At 46.5% G+C, this 25198-nt stretch overlaps 2 protein-coding genes across 6 annotated transcripts in view; one reads left to right on the top strand and one right to left on the bottom strand.

The window, feature by feature from the left end:
• Positions 1 to 25198, top strand: part of LOC120320432 (dipeptidyl aminopeptidase-like protein 6) — a 410598-nt gene that overhangs the window by 82287 nt on the left and 303113 nt on the right. The gene's annotated exons all lie outside the window — the stretch shown is intronic.
• LOC120320743 lies at positions 9460 to 9909 on the bottom strand. The gene is made up of 2 exons (XM_039371278.1): positions 9878 to 9909; positions 9460 to 9813 (listed from the first exon to the last, which is right to left on the bottom strand). The coding sequence occupies exon 2, from the start codon at positions 9783 to 9785 to the stop codon at positions 9477 to 9479; it is 309 nt and encodes a 102-aa protein (XP_039227212.1). The 5' UTR covers positions 9786 to 9813; positions 9878 to 9909; the 3' UTR covers positions 9460 to 9476.

A 25198-nucleotide genomic window follows, 5' to 3' on the forward strand; every position in this document is an offset into this window, starting at 1 on the left:
ATTGATGGATAGTACACCGAAACACAAGAGTTAAAAAATTATTTAATTGCGGTATACAAAATATTTATGGTATCCGCCATTATGTTGCAAGAATAAAGATCGGACCAATTAAAGCCAAATATAAAATTAGTTAGCCTCAGAAAGTTTGCCTTGCGAAAACAATGAATTCGTTTGGTCGACTTCTCTGAATTCTCTTTTTTTACAGTTCCTATTTCGATTGTCACCTCAAAAGTATGAGGATATGGTCTTGTCACAAGACATAGATCCAATAATCGACCCAGAGAGTTGCGAATCTAATTAACTTTCGCCAACGATAAGTCGAGTAAGCCGTCAGGTTGTGCTATAGGGCTAGGGATATTAGTTTTTTCTTCTGGGGACCACATAGTGCCAGGTATATTAAAATTAAATATAACTAACATTTGCTCCCTATCGGACAGTCTATTTTATTTATATATTCTGAGAATTCAACAGAGCTATTAGAAAATGACTGCTTAAAGCATGGGAATTCAACGTTACGGGAGTCGTCAAAAAAAAAACCTCATGTTACATGACGGTAGACCTAATAAGGACTCCATCTCCCCGTCTGGAGGGACAATCATGCCTCTATATTGTGTACATACCTGGAAAAACTTCAGAATTAAGTAGCTTCGGCTTTAACCAAATCTTTCTTAACACAGCGATACAAGGATACAAAGGAAACGCTATCAGAATACGATTTGGTAGCTAGCTACGCAAGTCCCTTGCACTTGGATAGGAGATAGAAAGACTAGATGTTCGTTTTTTTTGAAGTCTTCTACTCGCAGAGTGTATGTTTCGTCCAACTTACCACACTTTAATCGCTTTCTAGATATATACAAATATGTATATAGTGACATATCCATAAGTCCCACACACCCAACACAACTCTGGATGTACCCAACAGATACCAGATACCTGATAAGTCACCCACTGGTAGACTAATCATCCGTTGTCTAATTTAAACAATCTATGCTTAAGCCCTCGCATCATCGTTGCGTTCCCACGTTCAAAGCTCGGACTCGCAATCTCGAAAAACAGAAGTATTAGATTTCAATAAACAAAATTATAAGAATCTAAGAGCACTTGTATCCAAGAGCGAATGCACTTGAATCCAAGAGAAATGCGAAGACTATTAAAGTCAGCAACTCCAAAGCTTTCTCTCTTCATTTGATCAGAACCCTAAAGTCTAAAGTCCATATTAGAAAAGCTCGAAACCGAGGCTTGAACGTCAATCAAATCAGAGTAATTATAAGAGTTCAGTTTGAGACCTAATTATAATCGGTCGGTGTTCTTCTCAACTAAAAATATTGTAATCATTCAGCAAAATAAAATTATATTTTTTTTACATATGAGTATTGCGATTATTTAATTGGCGCAGTCGGTAGGATCTGTTAAATAAAGAGTCCTTTTAGTACGGTACTGATCCATTGAAGGATACGCTATACAATTAGCTATCCAGGATCGGCGAATTAAAACAGTGATTCTAAAATTATTTTGAGATCCGCAAAAGAATCTACGTGAAAGTAGTATTCAAGAAAAATCCCGTGTGGTCAGTAACATCTGCAAAACGATTTAAAATCCCGTGCGGTCGGAAACAAAATTAATTAAAATTTTTAATTCCGTAACTTAAAACAAAGAATTTAAATAAACACCGTGTATCCAAATACTTATACAAATACACCATGGCAGTTCCGCAACTTTCGGAAACCCACCTAAATCAATTATTCAATCAAATTAAAGAACTGAACTACTACGATGGCACACCTGGCAAGCTGTCTGTGTTTGTTAACCAGGTCGAGCAGCTACTCAACTTATACCCTACCCAAGATGCCAGAAAAGCACACGTTATCTACGGAGCAGTGAAACGGTTACTAGTGGATGCAGCATTGGAGGTCGTGACCCAAGAAAGAGTAAACACATGGCTGGATACAAAGACGGTCCTGGCGATGGCATTCAAGGATCACAGGCCCTACATAAAACTTATAAGACAACTGGAGGATACATCATACCCCGGAAGCATCTGTAAGTTCATCGAGAAGCTCGAATCACAATATTGGATTATGTTTGACAAGTTAGAATTAGAAAGCGACCCTGTAGATAAATCAAATTACACTGAAATGTTAAAAGAACTGTTAAATCTGTAATAGATCGAAAACTGCCGGATAGAATTGTGAGGAGTCTTAAAACTCCCCACAAATCCGGGTGTAGGAGATCGGCGTAGCAACAGCGAAGACGGCTGGAATGCGAGAGGAGCCAAGGGCGGTCAGGTCGAACGGTAAATAATGGACCTTGGACCCCGGCAAAGCGGAGAGACCGTGAATTAACGGTACCGCGCTGGACCTTGGACTCGAACCCGCCAAGGGCGTAGAGGTCATACGGTAACGGTGCGGACTTTGGACAGGCACAAAGAGGACGCACCGTGAACTAACGGGACACGTTTGGACCTTGTACCCGAGCGAGCCGTGTGCAAAACGGGAAATAACGGGATTCCCGCAGCCGATATAAGGGACGGCGCCGGCGCAGCTCGGGACAGTCAAGAAGAAGTACGCGAGGGCCCAACAGCCATACGGAAAGCGAAGAAGTACGCGAAGAGTCGATACCGAGTGACAGTGAAACGACAGGAACACAAGTGCGTCAAGCGGTCATCCAGAGTGGATCGCCGCACGTGAAGATCAGCGAAGGACGAGCGAACACAAGGACCTAGCGTGGTCAGAAAGGGACAGTGGAGTCAGTGGTCGCAACGGTGGTTCGGAGGGAAGCGCTAGCTTAACTCGTGGACGATACACCCTGCCCCATAACATCCTAAGCCCCGGTCGAGCCCGCAGGCTATCCTTCGGCGAGGACCTAGCGTAGTCAGAAAGGGACGGTGGAGTCAGTGGTCGCAACGGTGGTTCGGAGGGGAGCGCTAGCTCAACTCGTGGACGATACACCCTGCACCATAACATCCTAAGCCCCAGGCGACGCGGTACGGATCCCCGTCGGCAGCGACGCAGGCGTACGACGGAAGGACGACGAGGGAGCAACGACGTGCATCCAGCGGCGAGGATCACCGAATCCTGGTCAACAAGTGACGATAAATAAAAGTGGTTAAATCTGAGAATCTGTCTTCTTCTTGGTCGGGCAATCACACAAATCATAAATTTGGTGGGACGAACAAACAAAATCTCTGAGCTAGCCGTTGCATTTCGTAGCGAGCCGAAATAAGAAAAACAGTTCGTTACATCTGGCGCCCAACCGTGATTGTTCCGATCAAAAAGAACAGAGGAGAAGATGGGGAAATCGTGGCTATACAGCCTGAAGAGGGATGACTTTCCCGCAATAGCAAGCGCCCTAGGCATTAAGCTCGAAGGGTTGGTCGAGGATATGCGGAGGACGCTGTCCGAATTTATCCAGCAGACCACAGACGAGCCCGAAACAGTCGCCATACTCGAGGCGTTGGAGAGGGAGTACGCAAGAAGACCGGCCCCGGAGATCAAAGTCACCGGTGTGGAAGGCCTGGTGGGGAGCCTCGATGTCCACAGCATGATGGAGGCCAGCGGGAGCAGACCCGAAAGGCAGGAAACCGGGAGTGAACGGCGGGAAAGCAGCCGCGAGAGAAGGGAGAGGCGGGAACCCAGCCGCGATCGGCGAGACATCGCAAGGGTAGCCCCTCCGGATTACGCAAAGGTGGCGAAACAGGTGCGGGAGTGGAGCTTCCGGTACGACGGCCACGACAAGCCATTGGAGTTCCTGGAACAGGTGGAGTGGTCAGCAATGACGTACGGCCTGGATATCAACCAGATCCCACGAGCGATGCCGGAACTGCTGAAGGGCAGGGCCCTAAAGTGGTTCATCGCCAATAACAGGTTCTGGGAGACATGGGCAGAGTTCATCCATAGCTTCCAGGAATTCTTCCTGCCCAGAGGCTTCATGACGAAGTTGGCAGACCAGGTCAGGCAGAGGAAGCAGCGGCATGGCGAATGCTTCAAAGATTACATGGTGGACATGCAGACCCTAATGCGGCCCTTGGGGATGTCCCACAAAGAGATCCTGGAGAGGATAAGGGAGAACAGCACTCCGGCTCTACGGATGTTTGTCCGCCCATACGAGTGCCGAAACCTGGATGCTCTGATGGTCCTGGCCGACGAATTCGAGGAACTGGACTCCCAGAGGGAGCGGTTCGAATCAGAGCGGACCCAAAGAGCCCGCCACCAGGGGGATTTCCAAAGAAGGGAACAGCACACGGTGTGCAGAAGGTGCCAAGAGGAGCCCACAGGACCGTCGAGGCACGAGACGAACGGGCAAGGACCAGACCCGGCGCGGCGGGGGTTTGTGCTAAACCCAGCGCAAGCCTGCCATAGGTGCGGAAGCCAGGAGCACTGGATGCGGGAGTGTCGGAACCGACCGATCACATTTTGCTGGTCGTGCGGGCGAATCGGCCGGAAGACCGCAGAATGCTGCCCAAGATCGGGAAACGCCACGCGACCCCAGCCTCAGAGGGGCAACCAGGGTTCGCAAGGTGCTGCCCCTCAAAATTAATGGGCAAGCTGAAGGCGGAAGAAAGACAACTGTCCGCCACAGTGCTCATAAACGGAATGGAAGTTAAGGCCACGATGGACACCGGAGCCACAGCAAGCTTTATTAGCGAAGAGTTGGCGGACAGGTTGCGGGCAGGAGGAGAGGTCGTAGCCACGAGAAGAGAGGTGCGGATGGCTGATGGACGGTTCGAGGAGGTCACATCGCTGCTCGAAGTAGACGTAGGACTGGGAGAAAGGACCGTAAGAATGCAACTGCTAATCCTCCACAACATCATCGACGCGCTAGTACTGGGATGGGATTTCCTAACGAAAGTTGGAGCCAGGATAGCATGCGCGGGTCTGAGCGCAACGATACCGGCGGGACAGCTGGTGCGAAGCAATGCACGCGAGAAGCTGTCAGTGGCAGTAGTGGAGAGGACGACCGACTTTGCGGAGGAAGATATAGACGGCTTCCTGAAGGCAGAGCTAGCAGATCTGGGAAGAGTCCAAGGGACGTCAACGGTGGCGGTGCACAGAATCACGATGAAAGACGATCAACCGGTCAAGCAGCGCTACTACCCGAAGAACCCGAAGATGCAGGTGGAGATCAACGCCAAGGTCGACGAGCTGCTGCAAAAGGGGTGCATCGAGCCGTCTAGGAGCCCGTACAGCTCTCCCATAGTGATGGTGAAAAAGAAGACGGGTCAGTGGCGCTTGTGTGTGGATTTCCGCCAAATAAACGCAAAGTCCGTGAAGGATGCGTACCCGATGCCAATGATCAACTACATTCTGGATCAACTAAGGGAGGCGAAATACATAAGCAGTCTGGATTTGAAGGACGGGTACTGGCAGATTCCGTTGGCAGAAGCAAGTCGGCAATATACGGCATTTACGGTGCCGGGAAAGGGCCTGTTCCAATGGAAAGTAATGCCGTTCGGACTGCACTCCGCATCGGCAACGTTCCAGCGGGCGTTGGACCAGGTGATAGGACCAGAGATGATGCCACACGCATTTGCGTACCAGGACGACATAATTGTGATCGGACGGACACTACAAGAGCACATGCGTAACCTGAAGGAGGTGTTCCGGAGGCTGAGGGCGGCAAACCTGAAAGTTAACGCAGATAAGTGTAAGTTCTTTCGAAAGGAGCTACAATACCTGGGCCACCGGGTGACGGATCAGGGCATCGGAACGGATCCGGAGAAGGTAGCGGCAATAGCTCAGCTAAAGCCCCCGGGAAACGTTAAGGAACTGCGACAGTATCTAGGAGTGGCGTCGTGGTACAGACGTTTTGTACCGGATTTTGCAACGTTGGTACAACCACTGAACGCACTCCTAAAGAAACAAGCAAAATGGGAATGGACGGACGCCCACCAAGAAGCATTTGAGGCCGTCAAACTAGGTTGGTCGCCGACCCGATCCTGGCATGCCCCGACTTCACACGGACGTTCGTGCTACAGACGGACGCCAGCGACTACGGGCTGGGCGCTATCCTCACACAGCACTCCGAGCAAGGCGAGCGGGTGATATCCTACTCCAGCAGATCGCTGAACGGAGCGGAGAAAAATTATTCTGCAACAGAGAAGGAATGTTTAGCAATAGTGTGGGCTGTCAGAAAATTAAGACCATACCTGGAGGGCTACCATTTCAAAGTGATAACGGATCACATGGCCCTGAAGTGGCTGAACAGCATCGAGAGTCCGTCCGGAAGGATCGCGAGATGGGCATTGGAGCTCCAACAATATGACTTCGAGATTTCGTACAGAAAGGGCCAGCTGAACATCGTCGCGGACGCCCTATCGAGGCAGCCGCTGCAGGAAACGAGCCGCAGGATAACGGAAGAAGGGCAACCGGACGAACAGCACGAGTGCAAGTGGATAGATGGGATGCGGAGGAAAATGAAGCAGGAGCCCCAAAAGTACCCGGACTACCTGGAAGAGGCCGGCCGATTGTATAGGCACATTCCGCACCGGGCAGGACACGAGGATGTGGTGTCATGGAAGCTGTGTGTACCAACCGGGGAGAGACAGCGCGTCATGGCCGAGAACCACGACATGCCGACGGCGGGACACCTGGGAAGTCGGAAGACTATGGCGAGGGTGGCAGCCAGGTACCACTGGCCAGGAATGCACCGAGACGTAAGGAAATACGTAAGGAACTGCGAGAGCTGCATGAAATACAAGCCCAACCAACTGCAAGCAGCTGGGAAAATGCTGACACAGGTGCCGGAAGAACCGTGGGCCACCGTATGTGCGGACTTTGTGGGCCCATTGCCGAGGTCAAAGCACGGCAATTCGATGCTGCTGGTCCTGGTGGACAGGTTCTCCAAGTGGACCGAGATCGTTCCGATGCGCAGGGCGACCACCGAGACGCTGCGAAAGGCCGTGCGAGAGCGGATAGTGGCCAGGTACGGAGTGCCAAAGGTCATGATCACGGACAACGGAGTCCAGTTCACGAGCAGGGCATTCAAGAGGTTTTTGGAGGAGCTGGGTGTAAAACACCAGCTCACGGCTCCATACACTCCACAAGAAAACCCGACCGAAAGGGCCAACAGGACCGTGAAGACGATGATCGCGCAGTTCACGGGGGCCGATCAGAGGACGTGGGACGAGAACTGGCCAGAGCTGCAGTTGGCGGTGAACACGAGCGTGGCAGAAACCACTGGATACTCGCCGGCATTTATAACGCAGGGAAGAGAACCGAGGCTGCCGAATGCGTTGTTCGACGAACAGACGGCCGGAACGGGCAGATGTCCACAGACGCCGGCGGAAAACGCGGGAAAACTGAAGGAGATCTTCGAACTGGTGCGGAGGAACATGGAAAAGGCAGCGCAGGATCAGGCGCGCCACTATAATCTCCGGAGGAGGCCGTGGAAACCCAAGGTGGGCGAAACTGTGTGGGCCAAGGAGCACCACCTATCAAAAGCAGCTGAGGGCTTCGCGGCAAAACTGGCACCGAAGTTCGACGGGCCGTTCAAAATAAAGAAATTCACGTCGCCGGTGATTTGTATTTTGGAACACGCCACAACGAAGAAGACAAAAACGGCTCATGTTAGCGATTTGAAGCCGGGAAGCGCGGGCGCCGGCGGGCCAGAGGATAACGAGAGCGACACACCACAATAAACCCTTTCGCGAAGAAGGGGGGAAGACGATACAGGGTATCGAGAAGTCGGAAGTCGCAGTTAATCACTCACACACACACACACACAAAAGGCCCGTTGGAGCGCGAGAGCGGGACAGGGAGGGTACACAGCCGGAAAACCGTTAACGGCTAACGCACACAATTGCGAATTCCGTAGGAGGCAGGTGCACGGAGGAGAATCCCGTTACCGGTACAGGCCCCGCGGAATAACGGCGGAAAGGAGTAAAGCGAAAACCGAGGTTTCGTCGCGGCGGAAAAAGCGAGAGTCGGTCTTTTGAAATCAAGTCGGCAGGATGACCACACGCAGCGTGCAGAGCAACCGGGAGGTGAGGGAGACCGGCACTGGGGAACAGCCCGGAGCGACATGGAGGGCGGACGTTGAGTCCTATCTCCAGCTTCTGGCGTCACCCCTGGTGTCGCGATCCCCATCCCCGGTTCCGGAGGACACGGAGGAGGTGCCCGACACGGAGCTGTCGGAGGACGAGACGATGGAGGCGAATCACGAGGAGCCCGTGGATTGCGTGTCCCTCTCCTCAGAGAGCGAGGAGGACGACGGGGGTGAGACCGTCACCCCGGTGGTATCCTCGGAGGAGGACGAAGGAGGCCGGAGCGCGAAGGCGAGGATGGCCTACCGCAGCGTGCGGCGGGCGACGCAGGGCCACGGGCGGATCAGGCTGGGAGACGCGATGCCGTCGGAGGACCTGCGGGAGATGCGCGAGTTCGCGGACGCGCGGAACGCCACGCTGCGACGGTTCGAGCGGATGGTGGTGGAGCGGAAGGCAGCCGCCGCCAAGGCCGCGTGGCAAAAACGCCTGGCGGAATGGCAGAAGGAGGAGGAGGCGCTGTGGGTACCGCAGCCACCGACGCCGCAGTCACAGCCGCCGCCACCGGCGCAGTCGCAGCCACCGTTGCCACCGTCACCACCGCCGACGTCGCAGCCACCGCCACCATGGCAGCCGCCGTTGCCACGGGCACCACCGCCGCCGTCGCAGCCACCGCCACCGCCACCACCAACGCAGCAGCAGCAGCAGCAGCCGCAGCCGCCGACACCGGAGCCGCAGCACCCGGGATGCCGCAGCCACCGACGCCGCAACCGCAGCCGCCGTTGCCGCCGACGCCGCCACCGGCACAGCCGCAGCCACCACCGCCACCACGCACGCCAACACCGCCGCCAGCACCACCGACGCCGCCGCCGCCGCGCACGCCGACGCCGCCACCCCAGGATGAGGAGGGGCCCCGGTGCGAGCGGCAGCAGTCCTGGGATGTGGACCAGGCGCACGTCGCGCAGACGCTGCGCACGATCGGCATGGGCGGCCGCCGGTGGCATCAGCAAACGGTGACGTGGACATGGCCCGCACCGCCGGAGGACACGCCGGAGGCCCGCGTGTGGGAGGAGGTGGGCGCGGTCGGGTGGAGGCCAATGGAAACACGAGCGCGCGACCCGCGAGTTCGCGCACGGATGGAGGACGCAGAGGAGAACCCGGAGAAGGGTCCGTGGGTGTGGCCCGCACCGCCACCACCGAAACTCGCGCGGCAGGAGTCATGCCCCGAGGCGAGACCTCCACCGCAGCGACCCTGCCTCCGCAGGCAGCAGTCGCTGGGTGAGAAGCTGTGGCGAGAGGTCGAGCGCGCGGAGTGGCCACCGAAGGTGGTCGAGGAGGCCGAGGCCCAGGCGGGCAGACGGCACAAGGACCGCTGGGCGAAACTGTTCGTGCTGGACGGCCAGCGGTTCCGCCTGAAGGTGCGACGCGGCGGCGATATCAGGGTGTACGTACCCCAATAAAAAGGAAAAAAACGAAAACGACGACTGAGAGTTGTGGGTCAGGGGAGGGTAAGGGCACTTTGTTGCTCACAATAAAAAAATAGGTGCGAGTCATCTGCAGCAGCCAGCAGGCACGCGGGCCAGCAATCGGACGCGGGGCCAGGCACGCGGGCCAGCAATCGGACGCGGGGCCAGGCACGCGGGCCGGCAAATCGACGCGGGGCTGCCGCAGGCGCGGAGACGGCATGTTGGCCTCCAAGGCGCTTGGGTCCAGGGGCAGCCGCCCGGAGCATGGAGGGGCGATCATCGAGGTCCCTGCCAAAGGGCCTCCAGGGCGCCTGTGTCCAGGGCCAGCAACCCTGGAGCATCAAGGGCCATCATATCGTGTGGGAGGAGCTAAGACAAAAAAAGAGAGGATGAGTAAATATGGCGGTTTTTACAATAAATTCCGTAAACTTACCTCCATTGAGCTGCAACTCCGAAATCCACGTGCTTGGAGAAAATCGGGATGGGGGCGCTACGATAATAGCGGTCGATCGATAGTGAGATCGAGAGGGAACAAAAATACTGGATTTTATATTGATTTTCAACACGCTGCCACACTATTGGCAGCAATCGGCACGACATCGGAACATCGGAACAGGAAGTGGCAACGCCGGTCGCCAATATCGATAACTCGATCGCGCAATCAGCGATGGGACAATATCGGTAGGAATCGGAGGTGGCAACGCCGGTCGCCAACATCGATAAGTCGATCATGGTGAGTATCGGTGGAGTTGCCAGAGGTGCGAAGCGAGGAAGAGGCGGCAAATTTAAATGCGGAGCTGGTGACGAGAAGCGGATGGCAACAGATACAGGAGGCTGGAGAAGGGCGCAAAGATCAAGATGCCGAGTCGAGACGTCGAACGACAGGGTCTACTAGGCTGAGGCTGCCGGGCTGAGATCAAGGAGGCGCAGGTCGACGTGAGGAGAATGGAACGGTGAGGATCAAGATGCCACGTCAAGATGCTCGAATACGCTGAGACGTAAGGCTGCGATCAGGAAGGCGCAAGGAGGTTCAAGATGCCAAGTCAAGACGCTGAACGACGGGGTCTAATAAGCTGCGACTGCCAGGCTGAGAACAAAGGGCGCAGGGTCGACGAGAGGTGATTGGGGAAGTTGCCCATGCAAGGAGACACCGAAGCAGAGGACCGCCGGAAGCAGCATTCTTTTGAAATCTTCCGAAGAAAGGGGGAGGTGTGAGGAGTCTTAAAACTCCCCACAAATCCGGGTGTAGGAGATCGGCGTAGCAACAGCGAAGACGGCTGGAATGCGAGAGGAGCCAAGGGCGGTCAGGTCGAACGGTAAATAATGGACCTTGGACCCCGGCAAAGCGGAGAGACCGTGAATTAACGGTACCGCGCTGGACCTTGGACTCGAACCCGCCAAGGGCGTAGAGGTCATACGGTAACGGTGCGGACTTTGGACAGGCACAAAGAGGACGCACCGTGAACTAACGGGACACGTTTGGACCTTGTACCCGAGCGAGCCGTGTGCAAAACGGGAAATAACGGGATTCCCGCAGCCGATATAAGGGACGGCGCCGGCGCAGCTCGGGACAGTCAAGAAGAAGTACGCGAGGGCCCAACAGCCATACGGAAAGCGAAGAAGTACGCGAAGAGTCGATACCGAGTGACAGTGAAACGACAGGAACACAAGTGCGTCAAGCGGTCATCCAGAGTGGATCGCCGCACGTGAAGATCAGCGAAGGACGAGCGAACACAAGGACCTAGCGTGGTCAGAAAGGGACAGTGGAGTCAGTGGTCGCAACGGTGGTTCGGAGGGAAGCGCTAGCTTAACTCGTGGACGATACACCCTGCCCCATAACATCCTAAGCCCCGGTCGAGCCCGCAGGCTATCCTTCGGCGAGGACCTAGCGTAGTCAGAAAGGGACGGTGGAGTCAGTGGTCGCAACGGTGGTTCGGAGGGGAGCGCTAGCTCAACTCGTGGACGATACACCCTCACCATAACATCCTAAGCCCCAGGCGACGCGGTACGGATCCCCGTCGGCAGCGACGCAGGCGTACGACGGAAGGACGACGAGGGAGCAACGACGTGCATCCAGCGGCGAGGATCACCGAATCCTGGTCAACAAGTGACGATAAATAAAAGTGGTTAAATCTGAGAATCTGTCTTCTTCTTGGTCGGGCAATCACACAAATCATAAATTTGGTGGGACGAACAAACAAAATCTCTGAGCTAGCCGTTGCATTTCGTAGCGAGCCGAAATAAGAAAAACAGTTCGTTACAGAATTTATATGTCATTGGCACGCAAAGATATTGATACTATTTATAAATTAAAACAAGCTTCAATGGAGCTAGGCCTCTATGACGCCAGTCCAGAAAAGCAGCGTTTTAATAGATCAGAAGGGAACAGACGCAGGAACAGGGGAAATCATAGTCAAAGCAATAATCAAAGATATTACAATAATAGAAATTACAATCACAGCAATTATTATCCTGGAACGAATCAGAATAACAATACGCAACATCAAAATTCTAATCAACCTACAATAAATCAAAATCAGTACTCCAATCGTCCCATACCGTCCCAAAGGAGAAATTATTACACGTTTAGAAGGGAGTTAGCACAAGGCCAACAAAACAATCCTCTTAACAATTCCCTTAATTTCCAACCTTCAACTTCAAATAATACTAACGGTCAGATGCCGGTAAAAAGACAACGAGAGAGGCTAAGTGGCCAAAGCAGAATGGATGTAAATTTTCATCAAACTGCCTCGGACACTCAAGTGACACAGGAGGACGTACCAGTCCCCATGTAAGAATAGGTTATCATAACAAAATTTACAAGGGAATGATCGACACAGGTTCATCCATAAATATCATAAGGGAAATTTTTTTTTAATTTTGAAGAAAAAGAAGAAGATCTAACAGTGTATACCATTAAAGGAGCAATAAAATTAAAGAAAATCATAATAATGAAACCCACTTCAGTATGTCCGTCTGTTCAGAAATTCTATATCCACAAATTTTCCGATAATTATGATTTCCTGTTAGGTCGAAAGTATCTAGAGGATACGAAAGCTAAGATAGATTATGATAACGAGACGGTAACTTTAGGTTCAAAAACCTTTAGGTTTGTGTATGGAGAAAAGAAAGGCGAGACCGCATCTAAATGCCTCGACCCACAGCAAAAGGATGATTCTGCTCCAGTGGAGAAAATCAATCCAAAGATGCAAAAGGTTAAGACCGCACCTAAGTGCCTTTAACCAAAGCATCAACAACAGAAGAAGGAGACCGCATTACCAAAATGCCTCACTTCAAAAGTTGTTAGTGACACAGTGGACAATGATGTAACACATCTCGATCCCATGTCCGTTGATAACGATATAATCAACTTCGCGATCAACAATGAGTTACGCGAATGTAACGAGTACAGACTCGAACATCTAAATGTAGAGGAAATTGAATGTTTAAAGAAAGTTCTATACGAATATAGAGACATTCAGTACAAGGAAGGCGAAAATTTGACCTTCACCAGTACTATTAAACATGTCATCCAGACTCAGCATGAGGATCCAGTATACCGTAAACCCTATAAGTACCCCCAAAGTGTTGACCAAGAAGTCAACAAACAAATCAAAGAAATGATAGAGCAAGGGATCGTTCGCAAATCGAAGTCCCCTTATTGTTCTCCTATTTGGGTGGTCCCCAAGAAGGCAGACGCCTCTGGGAAACCAAAATTTAGGTTGGTAGTTGATTACAGGAATCTAAACGAGATAACTGTTAATGACAAATTTCCCATTCCTCGAATGGATGAGATATTGGATAAATTCGGTTGATGCCAATATTTTACCACCATTGATCTAGCTAAAGGTTTTCACCAAATCAAGATGGACGAAAATTCTATTGCAAAAACAGCTTTTTCAACTAAACATGGGCATTACGAATATACACGTATGCCTTTTGGCCTAAAGAATGCTCCAGCTACATTTCAGAGATGTATGAATAATCTTTTGGAAGATTTGATTTACAAAGATTGTTTAGTCTATTTGGACGATATTATTGTTTACTCCACTTCATTGGAGGAACATATTTTATCTCTAAAGAAAGTCTTTGAGAAACTGAGAGACGCCAACTTGAAGTTGCAGCTAGACAAATGTGAATTCATGAAAAAAGAAACTGAATTCCTGGGACATATTGTCACAACAAATGGCATTAAACCAAACCCATTGCAATCACAAATTTTCCGTTACCTAAGACACCTAAACAGATAAAATCATTTTTGGGATTATGTGGGTTCTATCGCAAGTTTATTCCTAGCTTTGCCAAGATAGTTAAACCCATGACCCTCAAACTAAAGAAAGGTGCTGTAATAGATATTAAATGTAAAGACTACATCGAATCATTTGAAAGACTAAAGGTTTTGATAAGTTCAGATCCGATATTAATCTACCCCGCCTTTTTCTATAACAACTGACGCGAGTAATGTAGCTATTGGTGCAGTGCTCTCACAGAATCATAAGCCCGTTTGTTATGCCAGCAGAACGCTGAACGAACACGAAATCAACTATGCTACCATTGAAAAAGAATTGTTAGCTATAGTTTGGGCGACAAAATATTTCAGGTCATACTTATTCGGCAGGCCATTTGAAATAATGAGTGATCACAAGCCATTGGTATGGCTGAATAATATCAAAGAGCCGAACATGAAATTACAAAGGTGGAAAATCAAACTTAATGAATTCGATTATAAAATAAAATATCTTTCAGGCAAAGAAAACTATGTCGCGGATGCTCTTTCCCGCACAAATGAAAAATAAACCAGAACAAGTTGGGAATTATTTGATAGCATCATGTATATACTTTTCAAACTATCATTAACGATTACGTGGCCAAACTTAACAAATTTTGACTATGCATATTTTTGGCAATCAGTTGACATGTCATATTTGGTGTAAGCTGACAGTAATTCAGTTTTTATACCCGTTACTCGTAGAGTGAAAGGGTATACTAGATTCGTTGAAAAGTAAGTAACAGGCAGAAGAAAGCGTTTCCGACCATAAAAAGTATATATATTCTTGATCAGGATCAATATCCGTATCGATCTGGCCATGTCCGTCTGTCCGTCCGTCTGTCTGTCCGTATGAACGTCAGGAACTATTAAAGCTAGAAAGTTGAGCTTAAGCATGCATACTCCAGAGACATAGACGCACCGCAAGTTTGTCGATTCATGTTGCCCACTCTAACGCCCACAAACCGCCCAAAACTGCCACGCCCACACTTTTAAAAAATGTTTTAATTTTTTCCCATTTTTGCATTAGTCTTCTAAAATTTTTATCGATTCGCCAAAAAACTTTTTGCCACGCCCACTTTAACGCCCACAAACCGCCCAAAACTACCACGCCCACACTTTTGAAAAATGTTCTGATATTTTTTTATTTTTGTATTAGTCTTGTTGATTTCTATCGATTTGCCAAAAAACTTTTTGCTACGCCTACTATAACGCCCACAAACCGCTAAAAACTGTCAGTATGGAAATTTCTCTATTGAACTTCCACCAGCTGAGTAACGGGTATCAGATAGTCGGGGAACTCGACTATAGCATTCTCTCTTGTTAGATACTCGGACGTATCAATGTAAATAAAACTTTTTTTAGTGCAGAAGTATTCTTTAATTAGATCTTTGGCAAGGGTATCAGTCATTTCTTTATAACTGATTTTTATTCCGATTTTATGGAAATATTTTATTATCTGGACGTCGTCAAAATCGTCTTTTATGAATTCGAATTGTCTGTTATAATAATTAAGAGGTCTTTCTGTTATTGAGATGTGACTTTGGTTGTCTTCTGGTGCACTATGCACAGTAGCTGCTGTGGGAACGGAAACTAGGTCATCTTCTCCTAGGAAGTTTTCTTGTATTTGGGCTCTAGATAGAGCGTCAGCGACGTGGTTTTCTTTACCGGGTAGATATTGAATCTTATAATCGTTTTCGTTAAGTTTTATCTTCCATCTCTGTAGTTTCATATTGGGGTCTTTTATGTTACTTAACCGTCGAACTTTCTACCGAATAGCTAGGACCTGAAATATTTTGTTACCCATACTATAGCTAATAGCTCTTTTTCTAAGGCCGAATAGTTAAGTTCATGTTCATTTAAAGTTCTGCTTGCATAGCAGATGTTTTTATGTTCTTGGGATAATACAGCACCTAGGCTATATTACTCGCATCTGTTTCTTCTCGAAGTTGGGATATATTAGGATTGGACCGGACGCGATGAGTACTTTTAGTTTTTCGAAAGCGGACATATAATCATTATCATGTGTGTTAATTACTGCTCCCTTTTTTACTTTGAGAGTCATAGGTTTTGCTATTTTTGAAAAATTGGGAATGAATTTACGGTAAAATCCGCATAATCCAAGGACAGATTTTATTCCTTTTGTGTTTTTAGGAATAGGGAAATTAACAATTGCATTTATTTTGTTAGGGTTTGGTTTTATACCGTCTGTTGTTATAATGTGACCGAGAAATTCGGTTTCTTTCTTCAGAAACTCACATTTATCAAGTTGCAATTTTAGATTAGCTGATCGTAATTTATCAAACACCTTTTTTAATGTCATTATGTGTTCCTCCAATGAAGGAATAAATGATAATATCATTCAAGTAAACTAAAAAATCTTTACAAATGAAGTCTTCTAAAAGATTGTTCATGCAGCGTTGAAATGTTGCTGGTGCATTTTTCAGACCAAAGGGCATACGACGAGTATATTCATAATGTCCATGTTTTGTTGAAAATGCTGTTTTAGGTATTGATGGTTGGTCCATTTGAATTTGATGGAAACCTTTAGCTAGATCAATGGTTGTGAAGTATTGACAGCGTCCAAGCTTGTATAATATATTATCCATTACGGGAATAGGGAATTTGTCGTCAATGGTTATCTCATTAAGACTACGATAGTCTATGACTAATCGAAATTTTGGTTTACCAGAAGCATAGCTTTTCTTTGAGACGATCCAATTTCATGAACAATAGGGGGACTTAGTTCTATCATTTCATTAATTTGCCTGTTGACTTCTTGAGCAAAAACTTGGGGGTACTCATATGGTTTTTTATAAATAGGGTCTTCGTGTTTTGTATGAATAGAATGTTTAATCGTAATTGCAATAGTCAAATTTTCACCTTCCTTGTACTGTATTCAAGCAAGACGTGGGAAAGTGGTTCCCCTTCTTCAGTATTTAGATGTTCTAATCTGAATACGTTAGATTCTCCTAACTCGTCGTCTAAGGCGTAGTTAGAGGATGTTACTAGAAGGGGTAATAAGAGGGATTTCCTTAGATTTAGAAGACTTGGGACACTCATCGGTAGTCCTGATTAGATTAGAAGATTAGATTAGAAGATAGAATTTTGATAGTTTCCTTTATTCTTATGAGGTTGGGGTTGGGTTGTGATAGGGCTAGAGTTATTATGGGGTTTTGTTCGGTCATTGAAGGTTATTTCGCATACACCTTCTTGTTGTGCTTTTTGTTTAAGTTTAGATACTGTCGTAATGTCATGTCTGGCAAGGGTCATAAATAACATATCGGACAATTTTCTCATGATAACATCTTTGATTGTATTATTTAATGCATTTGTGTATAATACCGTATTATGGATATTATTTTTTAACATAAGTTTATTCGATATTGTGAATGATTTAATTTCTAGCTCTTCGACGAACTTACGGATACTTCCGCTGAAGGGTGTGTTCTAGAAACGACGGAGTAGTTTTTCACAGAGTGTTTGGGTTTTGTTTTCGCTGATGAGCGCGTTCATAAGGGTTGGCCACAATGTTGCTCCGGATAACTGGGAAACTCATTGGGCATCTCCAGCAAGTTGCACCTCAATCGCGCTGAAGAATACATGTCTTTGTCTGTTGTCGGTTGTTGGGTAAAGTCGAAGTATGAATTCGATCCCTCGGATTAAAGCATTGAGCTCTTGGGTGTTACCACTGAATGTTGGTACTTGCCTAATTTGACTTAGGGCTTGATTAAGATGGAGTTCCGATAACAGTTGGACTTGTTCGGTTGCCATGATCGATTTATGTTTTAGCTGAGTTTTTGGTTTTTGGTTCTTGGTTTTTTGTTTTCACACTTTTATTGATCGTATGCAATAGGTTTGACTATTGTGTGTCAACCACCGATTCTACGTAGTTCATTTTCGTTTTGTTTTTAAACATTTATTATTCGTATGCAGTAGGTTTGGCTATTGTGTGTCAACCACCGATTGTACGTAGTTCTTTTGCGGATAAAAAGAGTTAATTGTATTACGATAGTGGGCGGTTGTTTTTGTTATTTCAGTTGGCTCGCCAAGTGATCGAATGTTTAGGGGACGTTGGCGCGCCACAGAGTCTAGACTTTGGAATATGATATCTTTGATTACATTTTGTACTTAGACATTAATATGTGTGTGAGTGTTTACAATAGTGTGTGTGGGTGTTTAGTATAGTCTGTGCGGTTGGGGTTTCATAGTTTTACCTGTAAACTTTTCGTATATGGCCTTGTGCCTTATTTCTAGCCTTAAATGCCGAGAGGCGGTACCATTTAAATTTCAGGCAATACCATAATTTTTAACATTTAGCAACAGCATCTCTAAATCAACTAAATGCAATCTTTTTTGTTCTCGCTGTTTTCTGCCCCGATTCATAAACCCTGTCTGACTAATGAACTTTGCGGTCCAACTAAAGTTTAGTCAATTGCAGTTAGATCGTCTTTTGACTTCGCTTTGAACAATCCATTTCTTTCTGCGCTCCGAATTAGTTTCTGTCAATACCAGCAGTTGGTTAAAATAAATTTTGTTTACATTTTCTTTGTATACACAAAAAATACTTCGTTTCGTGATTAAAACTTTTTTAAATAGTGCACAATTATAAACATTTATTAAACCTTTTGAGTTTCTTTGTATTTTTTTGTTTTTGTTTTGCTTACTCTTTTTATGAACATTAACTGCACTGATCCTCCGCTCTCTCGGTCTCCCACATAAATCCAAAGTTCTAAGCGTGAAGAGTGCGCTCTTGCGGTACATTTAAATGCTCGCTTGCAGTTTCGATTATGTTCCTGTTTACAGTGGTTCGAAGTAAACATAGTATGGACACAAATGGTGTCTTCTTCCAAAACAGATGCCATCAGGTAATAAAACCTGATTAGCTTGGCTGACATTTTGGCTGTGCAATAAAATGATGGCACTTAGTGTTCTAGCGGCAGAATATTGAGTCAAGGCTATGGTAAAAGTTGGACCATCAGAAACACAATATGCAGCGGCAAAAGCCCAAAAGGAGGGCTATGGGCTTAGGGGAGCGTGATCGTTCCCGGACCATTGCTGTGCTCTCAAGGCGAACGCCTTGCTAGCCGCAACTTCCTGTCCCTTGCTCTGTCCCGGCCGGTCCTGCCAGACGCCTGTTCAGTTCCTAACGATTCTCCTCGCAATCGCCCGGTTTACGCTGCAGTCCCTGTAGCAAGATGACCAGTGAAAGACGAATGTTCCACCCTAACCCTTTCCTCTAGCTGGTGCGGACGGATCTAATCGGTCTGCTCAGCGGCTTCGTTCTGCTGTCTCGCCGCTCCCGTCGTCCTGGGTGGTGCGGACCGTGTCGCTGGGTGCCCGACGCTTGAGCGGAGGATCGCCGTCGTATGCGGACTCACGGTAAGTCTCAGTTTGGAGACTTTCCTTGTCCCGAACGTGTCGACGTAGCGATCTTGTTCCTTGCTGACTATCACGGCTGTTGCTCCCTTGCTGACTTCTTTGCTTTGCGTTGTTTACTTGTATCCTCGTTCTCCTTGACTATCGAGCTTTCGGCCTGCTTATAACGATTTTTTCTTCTTGTCTGCAGTCTCCGGATCCAAAGTCCACGGTCCAAAGTCCAGCTAATACCTTTGTTCTCCTTACCCTGGCACGTCGACGCTTACTGTTGTCTTGCTGTCCTGCTCCAGTTCGTGCCGTCTTACTCTCGCTCGCCATGTTTTCTTCTTCAAACCGTCTTTACTCCAAACTCTCTTTCTACCAGATCTGTTTCTCAAAACTCTCTTTCTGCAACTTCTCGGCACTGCCGTTACTGCGTGTTGACTTTTTGCGTAACTGGCAACAGGCAGGCCCTCCTCCCACAATTTTTATTTGAGTTCGCAGAGTTTTAACTCTTGTGAAGCAAGTTAACTAAATTGAATTCTGAAACAAATGAACTGAATTGAAAAAGAATATGGCTGTTCAGAATGTTGATCGAAGGATTTTCATGAAATAGCGAGGAAGGGTAAGAAGTGGTTTAGTATTAATGAAATTATAAAACTGTTTTGGATCCTGCGCGAAGTGGAATTTACAACGGCTTAAATAGTTCTTGTAATACCGTGCATACTGAGAACCGGTATTTTGTATAAAGTCTGGACTTAACATTTCTTAGGTGTGTAAACCAAGGAGGTTTGTTTGAGATTGATGGATAGTACACCGAAACACAAGAGTTAAAAAATTATTTAATTGCGGTATACAAAATATTTATGGCATCCGCCATTATGTTGCAAGAATAAAGATCGGACCAATTAAAGCCAAATATAAAATTAGTTAGCCTCAGAAAGTTTGCCTTGCGAAAACAATGAATTCGTTTGGTCGACTTCTCTGAATTCTCTTTTTTTACAGTTCCTATTTCGATTGTCACCTCAAAAGTATGAGGATATGGTCTTGTCACAAGACATAGATCCAATAATCGACCCAGAGAGTTGCGAATCTAATTAACTTTCGCCAACGATAAGTCGAGTAAGCCGTCAGGTTGTGCTATAGGGCTAGGGATATTAGTTTTTTCTTCTGGGGACCACATAGTGCCAGGTATATTAAAATTAAATACAACTAACATTTGCTCCCTATCGGACAGTCTATTTTATTTATATATTCTGAGAATTCAACAGAGCTATTAGAAAATGACTGCTTAAAGCATGGGAATTCAACGTTACGGGAGTCGTCAAAAAAAAACCTCATGTTACATGAGGGTAGACCTAATAAGGACTCCATCTCCCCGTCTGGAGGGACAATCATGCCTCTATATTGTGTACATACCTGGAAAAACTTCAGAATTAAGTAGCTTCGGCTTTAACCAAATCTTTCTTAACACAGCGATACAAGGATACAAAGGAAACGCTATCAGAATACGATTTGGTAGCTAGCTACGCAAGTCCCTTGCACTTGGATAGGAGATAGAAAGACTAGATGTTCGTTTTTTTTGAAGAAGAATAGGTGGGTTGTGCAGTGATCTGGCCGCGTGAGGAAAGTTTTATATCCACAGACTATTTATACCCTTTTACTCGCAGAGTGTATGTTTCGTCCAACTTACCACACTTAAATCGCTTTCTAGATATATACAAATATGTATATAGTGACATATCCATAAGTCCCACACACCCAACACAACTCTGGATGTACCCAACAGATACCAGATACCTGATAAGTCACCCACTGGTAGACTAAACATCCGTTGTCTAATTTAAACAATCTATGCTTAAGCCCTCGCATCATCGTTGCGTTCCCACGTTCAAAGCTCGGACTCGCAATCCCGAAAAACAGAAGTATTAGATTTCAATAAACAAAATTATAAGAATCTAAGAGCACTTGTATCCAAGAGCGAATGCACTTGAATCCAAGAGAAATGCGAAGACTATTAAAGTCAGCAACTCCAAAGCTTTCTCTCTTCATTTGATCAGAACCCTAAAGTCTAAAGTCCATATTAGAAAAGCTCGAAACCGAGGCTTGAACGTCAATCAAATCAGAGTAATTATAAGAGTTCAGTTTGAGACCTAATTATAATCGGTCGGTGTTCTTCTCAACTAAAAATATTGTAATCATTCAGCAAAATAAAATTATATTTTTTTTACATATGAGTATTGCGATTATTTAATTGGCGCAGTCGGTAGGATCTGTTAAATAAAGAGTCCTTTTAGTACGGTACTGATCCATTGAAGGATACGCTATACAACTAGCTATCCAGGATCGGCGAATTAAAACAGTGATTCTAAAATTATTTTGAGATCCGCAAAAGAATCTACGTGAAAGTAGTATTCAAGAAAAATCCCGTGTGGTCAGTAACATCTGCAAAACGATTTAAAATCCCGTGCGGTCGGAAACAAAATTAATTAAAATTTTTAATTCCGTAACTTAAAACAAAGAATTTAAATAAACACCGTGTATCCAAATACTTATTGTAACGAACTTCTTCAGGCCTGGTGTTAGCTAAAGGGAACGAGCGCACGCAATTTGTTCCGGCTATCTGCTCGTCGGCTAACGGTGGCGGTGTTCGGACTGTTCCCCTTAGAGGTGCCTTTTCTTATTATTAGAATCAAAAATATGCGTGCTACGACAAGCAATATGATATTGACCATTACATTACACAAACTCTTGAGACCGGGCTATCATATGCTCACCAAGACAGACAGCGAGAGTCTTCTAACCTCAGATGAAATTGAGGCTAATGCGTCCCCACCCTTCCAATGGCCATTTGATGCTTCTCCTCGAACATTCTTTTTTGGGAATGGCCCCTTTATATGGTCTACAGGGTTCCTACTAACTGAAGGAAAAAATTAGGATACACTCAAAACATTATAAATTTTTATTCGCTACAAACTAAGAACAGTCGTTGGACACTAGCCATGATTAAAAGAATATACTTGATTATGTAACTTAACATGCGGATTTTGAATGTTTGTTAATCGAGATGACGGACAACGTTTTCGTCTTCAGTACAGGGTGCAAAGAAGAATGCGAATGAAATCGAGATTATAATGGTGTGTGAAAGAAACGGATTGAGCTGATTGGATTTTAGGTTATATTAATTATTATCCGAGTTTCTCTTTGTTACATTCGCCAAATTTTCTTTTGCGATCTTGCGCAGTATGGGAACTTAAAAAAATGCATCTATTTCCTTTCTTTTATGAGGGAGGATTTACATACATGTTATAAAGCACGTTCAATAATAAAGGTTAAACTCGGCGCATTGGCTGCCGGAATCACTCACCCAAATATATCCTCTGGAGATCCAACAGAGAAAGCGCTTTGCCGTGGATGCCAAGGCTGTGGGGCTTGGAGAAAAAAAATAACTTGCATAACATATATAAAAAAAAAACCCTCATTAGGACAAAGGTCCAAAGTCCCTTCACATCCGATCAGTCATTTCTTTCTTCACACAAACTTCAGTCCCGATTTTCACACTCGCGACTCCAGCCTTTTTATATTGGCCATTACGCACCGATCATCATGAATATATATATTAACTACAAACTAACAGACAAAACTAAGAACTAAACTTATCTACATGTGATGTTCTCGCGATTACGCTATATCGCAGCTTTGCTGCTGCTCGCTTTAACTCCGACTTTCAACTGCCTTTGCTTGGGCTGCGCCGTCACGACAAATCCAAGGAATGGGAAATTTGTTTTCTCGTTTCTTTTGCACCGCTGGGCAACAACTTTGAAATTTAGCGGGACGCCCAAAAAAATAAAATTTGACTACTCAGACGACTTCCGACCAGCCAATCTTTTCCCCTGAACTCCAATGAGCCGACGTCCCGTGACCAATAAACACAATGTGAAAATGCTCATGCGGGTGATGAACAGCTTGGGTGGTAGTCTCTCCGGCTATAACATTTGTTTTCCAGCGGCCCTCTATCCGGTCGCTGATACGCTAACCCTAAGAAACAAAAAAACAATGGCCATGTACCCAACCTGGAGCGTAAGCCGCCGACGATCAATTTTTCCTTACCGACTGGGAAAACGTATGTATTCTGTTCTTCCCAGGCCAATCAATGCAGCTTGAACTCCAATGATTAAAAATAGTTCACTCGCGAAAGATAACCAGACTTTAATTTATTTCTAATTTAAACTTTGCTTTGAAAAGGTTACTTAGTAAACTCTGCGAGGGATCGAACCGCGTGCTCAGGCCACTAAAAGGGAATAGACCGATTAGACGCTTGCCAAATAAGCGGGAAGGCATTAGAATGCTTCCCAACGGGAGTTTAGATCGTGAACAGCCTGACACTTGGCCCTGTTAATTTCTCTTTTCAAGATTGCCGCCATAACCCGATCCCGCACTTTTCAGATCTAGGTGGTGCCTCGCAAAGCCATGACCAAATCTTACCAGTTTCTCCCCCATCCCACAGAGAGCGACACTTTCCTGCTGCAACAAGCGTTACAAAAAACCCCCCACTCAAGATCAGACTTGGGGGTCAGACTCCCAAGACTGATACCACCAATGCTTGGAGCAGCTATTGTTTTAAATCCTTCGAGTGATAACGACCCACTGAACGACCCTGGAGATCCTCCAAATCGTAGTAGCAACTTCCTATTTTCTTCTTTATCCGTGCCTTCAAGTACGCTGGACCAAGTTTAGCACTATATCCCGCCTGAAAATTACTTTGCTTGAAGTTCCTTCTAAAAACCTCCTGTCCTTCCGCATAAGTAACTTCCCGCGAACGCAAATTATAAACTTTTTCATTCTTTTCTCTCTGCTTCGCCATCACCTCCAAAGCCCTACTCCTTACTAAGTCTAAGGAATCTTCTCTCGTCAATACAGTTGATCTGTCCTCTAATAACCGCAAGGCTCTTAATAGTTTGTATGTTGCGCCTGAGCCAACAAACTGCTGCCCAAAAACCAAGTAATACGGAGAAGTTCCTACGCTGGAATGAACGGCTGTTCGCAACGCGCAACATATACTGCTAAGTTGTTCATCCCAGTCTTTTTGATCGGACCTAACATATGAACGTATCGCCGCGATTACTGAACGGTTAACTCGTTCCGAAGCATTCGCTTGTGGTGAATAAATTGCGGTGAACGTGTGAGATACTTTATTGATCCTCAGAAACTCTTGAAACGCTTCTGCCTTAAACTGGGATCCGTTATCCGAGATGATGGTTTCAGGAACACCGAAAGTATGAAATAAATCTTCCTGGAGATATTTTACTACCACCTCCGACGTCAGCTTCTTCACTGCTTTTAAAAATACAAATTTAGATTAATGAATAATGAATAATAACATGCCCGCTTCTCGACCTCGGATAGGGGCCCAGGAAGTCTATATATAATTTTTGAAAGAACCTTTCAGACTCTGCAGCGGAACGCATTGGCGGTCGCTGAATTCTGTTTGACGCCTTGGTTATTTTACAAGTATCACACCCCAGTACATGAGCCTTCACATCTCTTACCAAACTTGGCCAAAAATAGTACCTACGCACTCTCTCTAACGTCTTGTGAATGCCTCCATGAGATGCCAACGGCTGATCATGCGACTTGCTTAAAACCTCTGAGACCAACTCTTGGGGTATCCACAACTTCCATATGAAATTGTCATGGAGAATTTCACCCGTGGCATGCTCCGTTTTTTTATAAACTCGCTCATCGACGACTCTAAGATCTGGAAGCTTGTTCGCATTTGCCTTAACCGCTCCATCAAAGTTAAATACTCATTTGACTTGAACGCTGGTGACTCCAAATCGATGAGGAGCCCTTGCCTAGCATCTAAGGCCGCCACCACATCTTCATTAACCCTGGACAAGGCATCTGGGACAACATTTAGTCGCCCACTTCTATGCTCGATTTTAAATTTGAAACCTTGTAGTTTTAGAGCCCACCTGGCGAGTCTAGAGTGCAAGTCGGTCTGCGTCATGAGCCATTTCAGAGACGCATGATCAGTTATGACCGTAAATTCATGACCTTCAATGTATGCTCTAAATCTGTTTATACAGACGATCGCTGCCAAACACTCCTGTTCGGTGACGGAGTAGT

The sequence above is a fragment of the Drosophila yakuba genome, chromosome 2L (genome assembly GCF_016746365.2).
Source record: "Drosophila yakuba strain Tai18E2 chromosome 2L, Prin_Dyak_Tai18E2_2.1, whole genome shotgun sequence".
Classification (NCBI taxonomy): domain Eukaryota; kingdom Metazoa; phylum Arthropoda; class Insecta; order Diptera; family Drosophilidae; genus Drosophila; species Drosophila yakuba.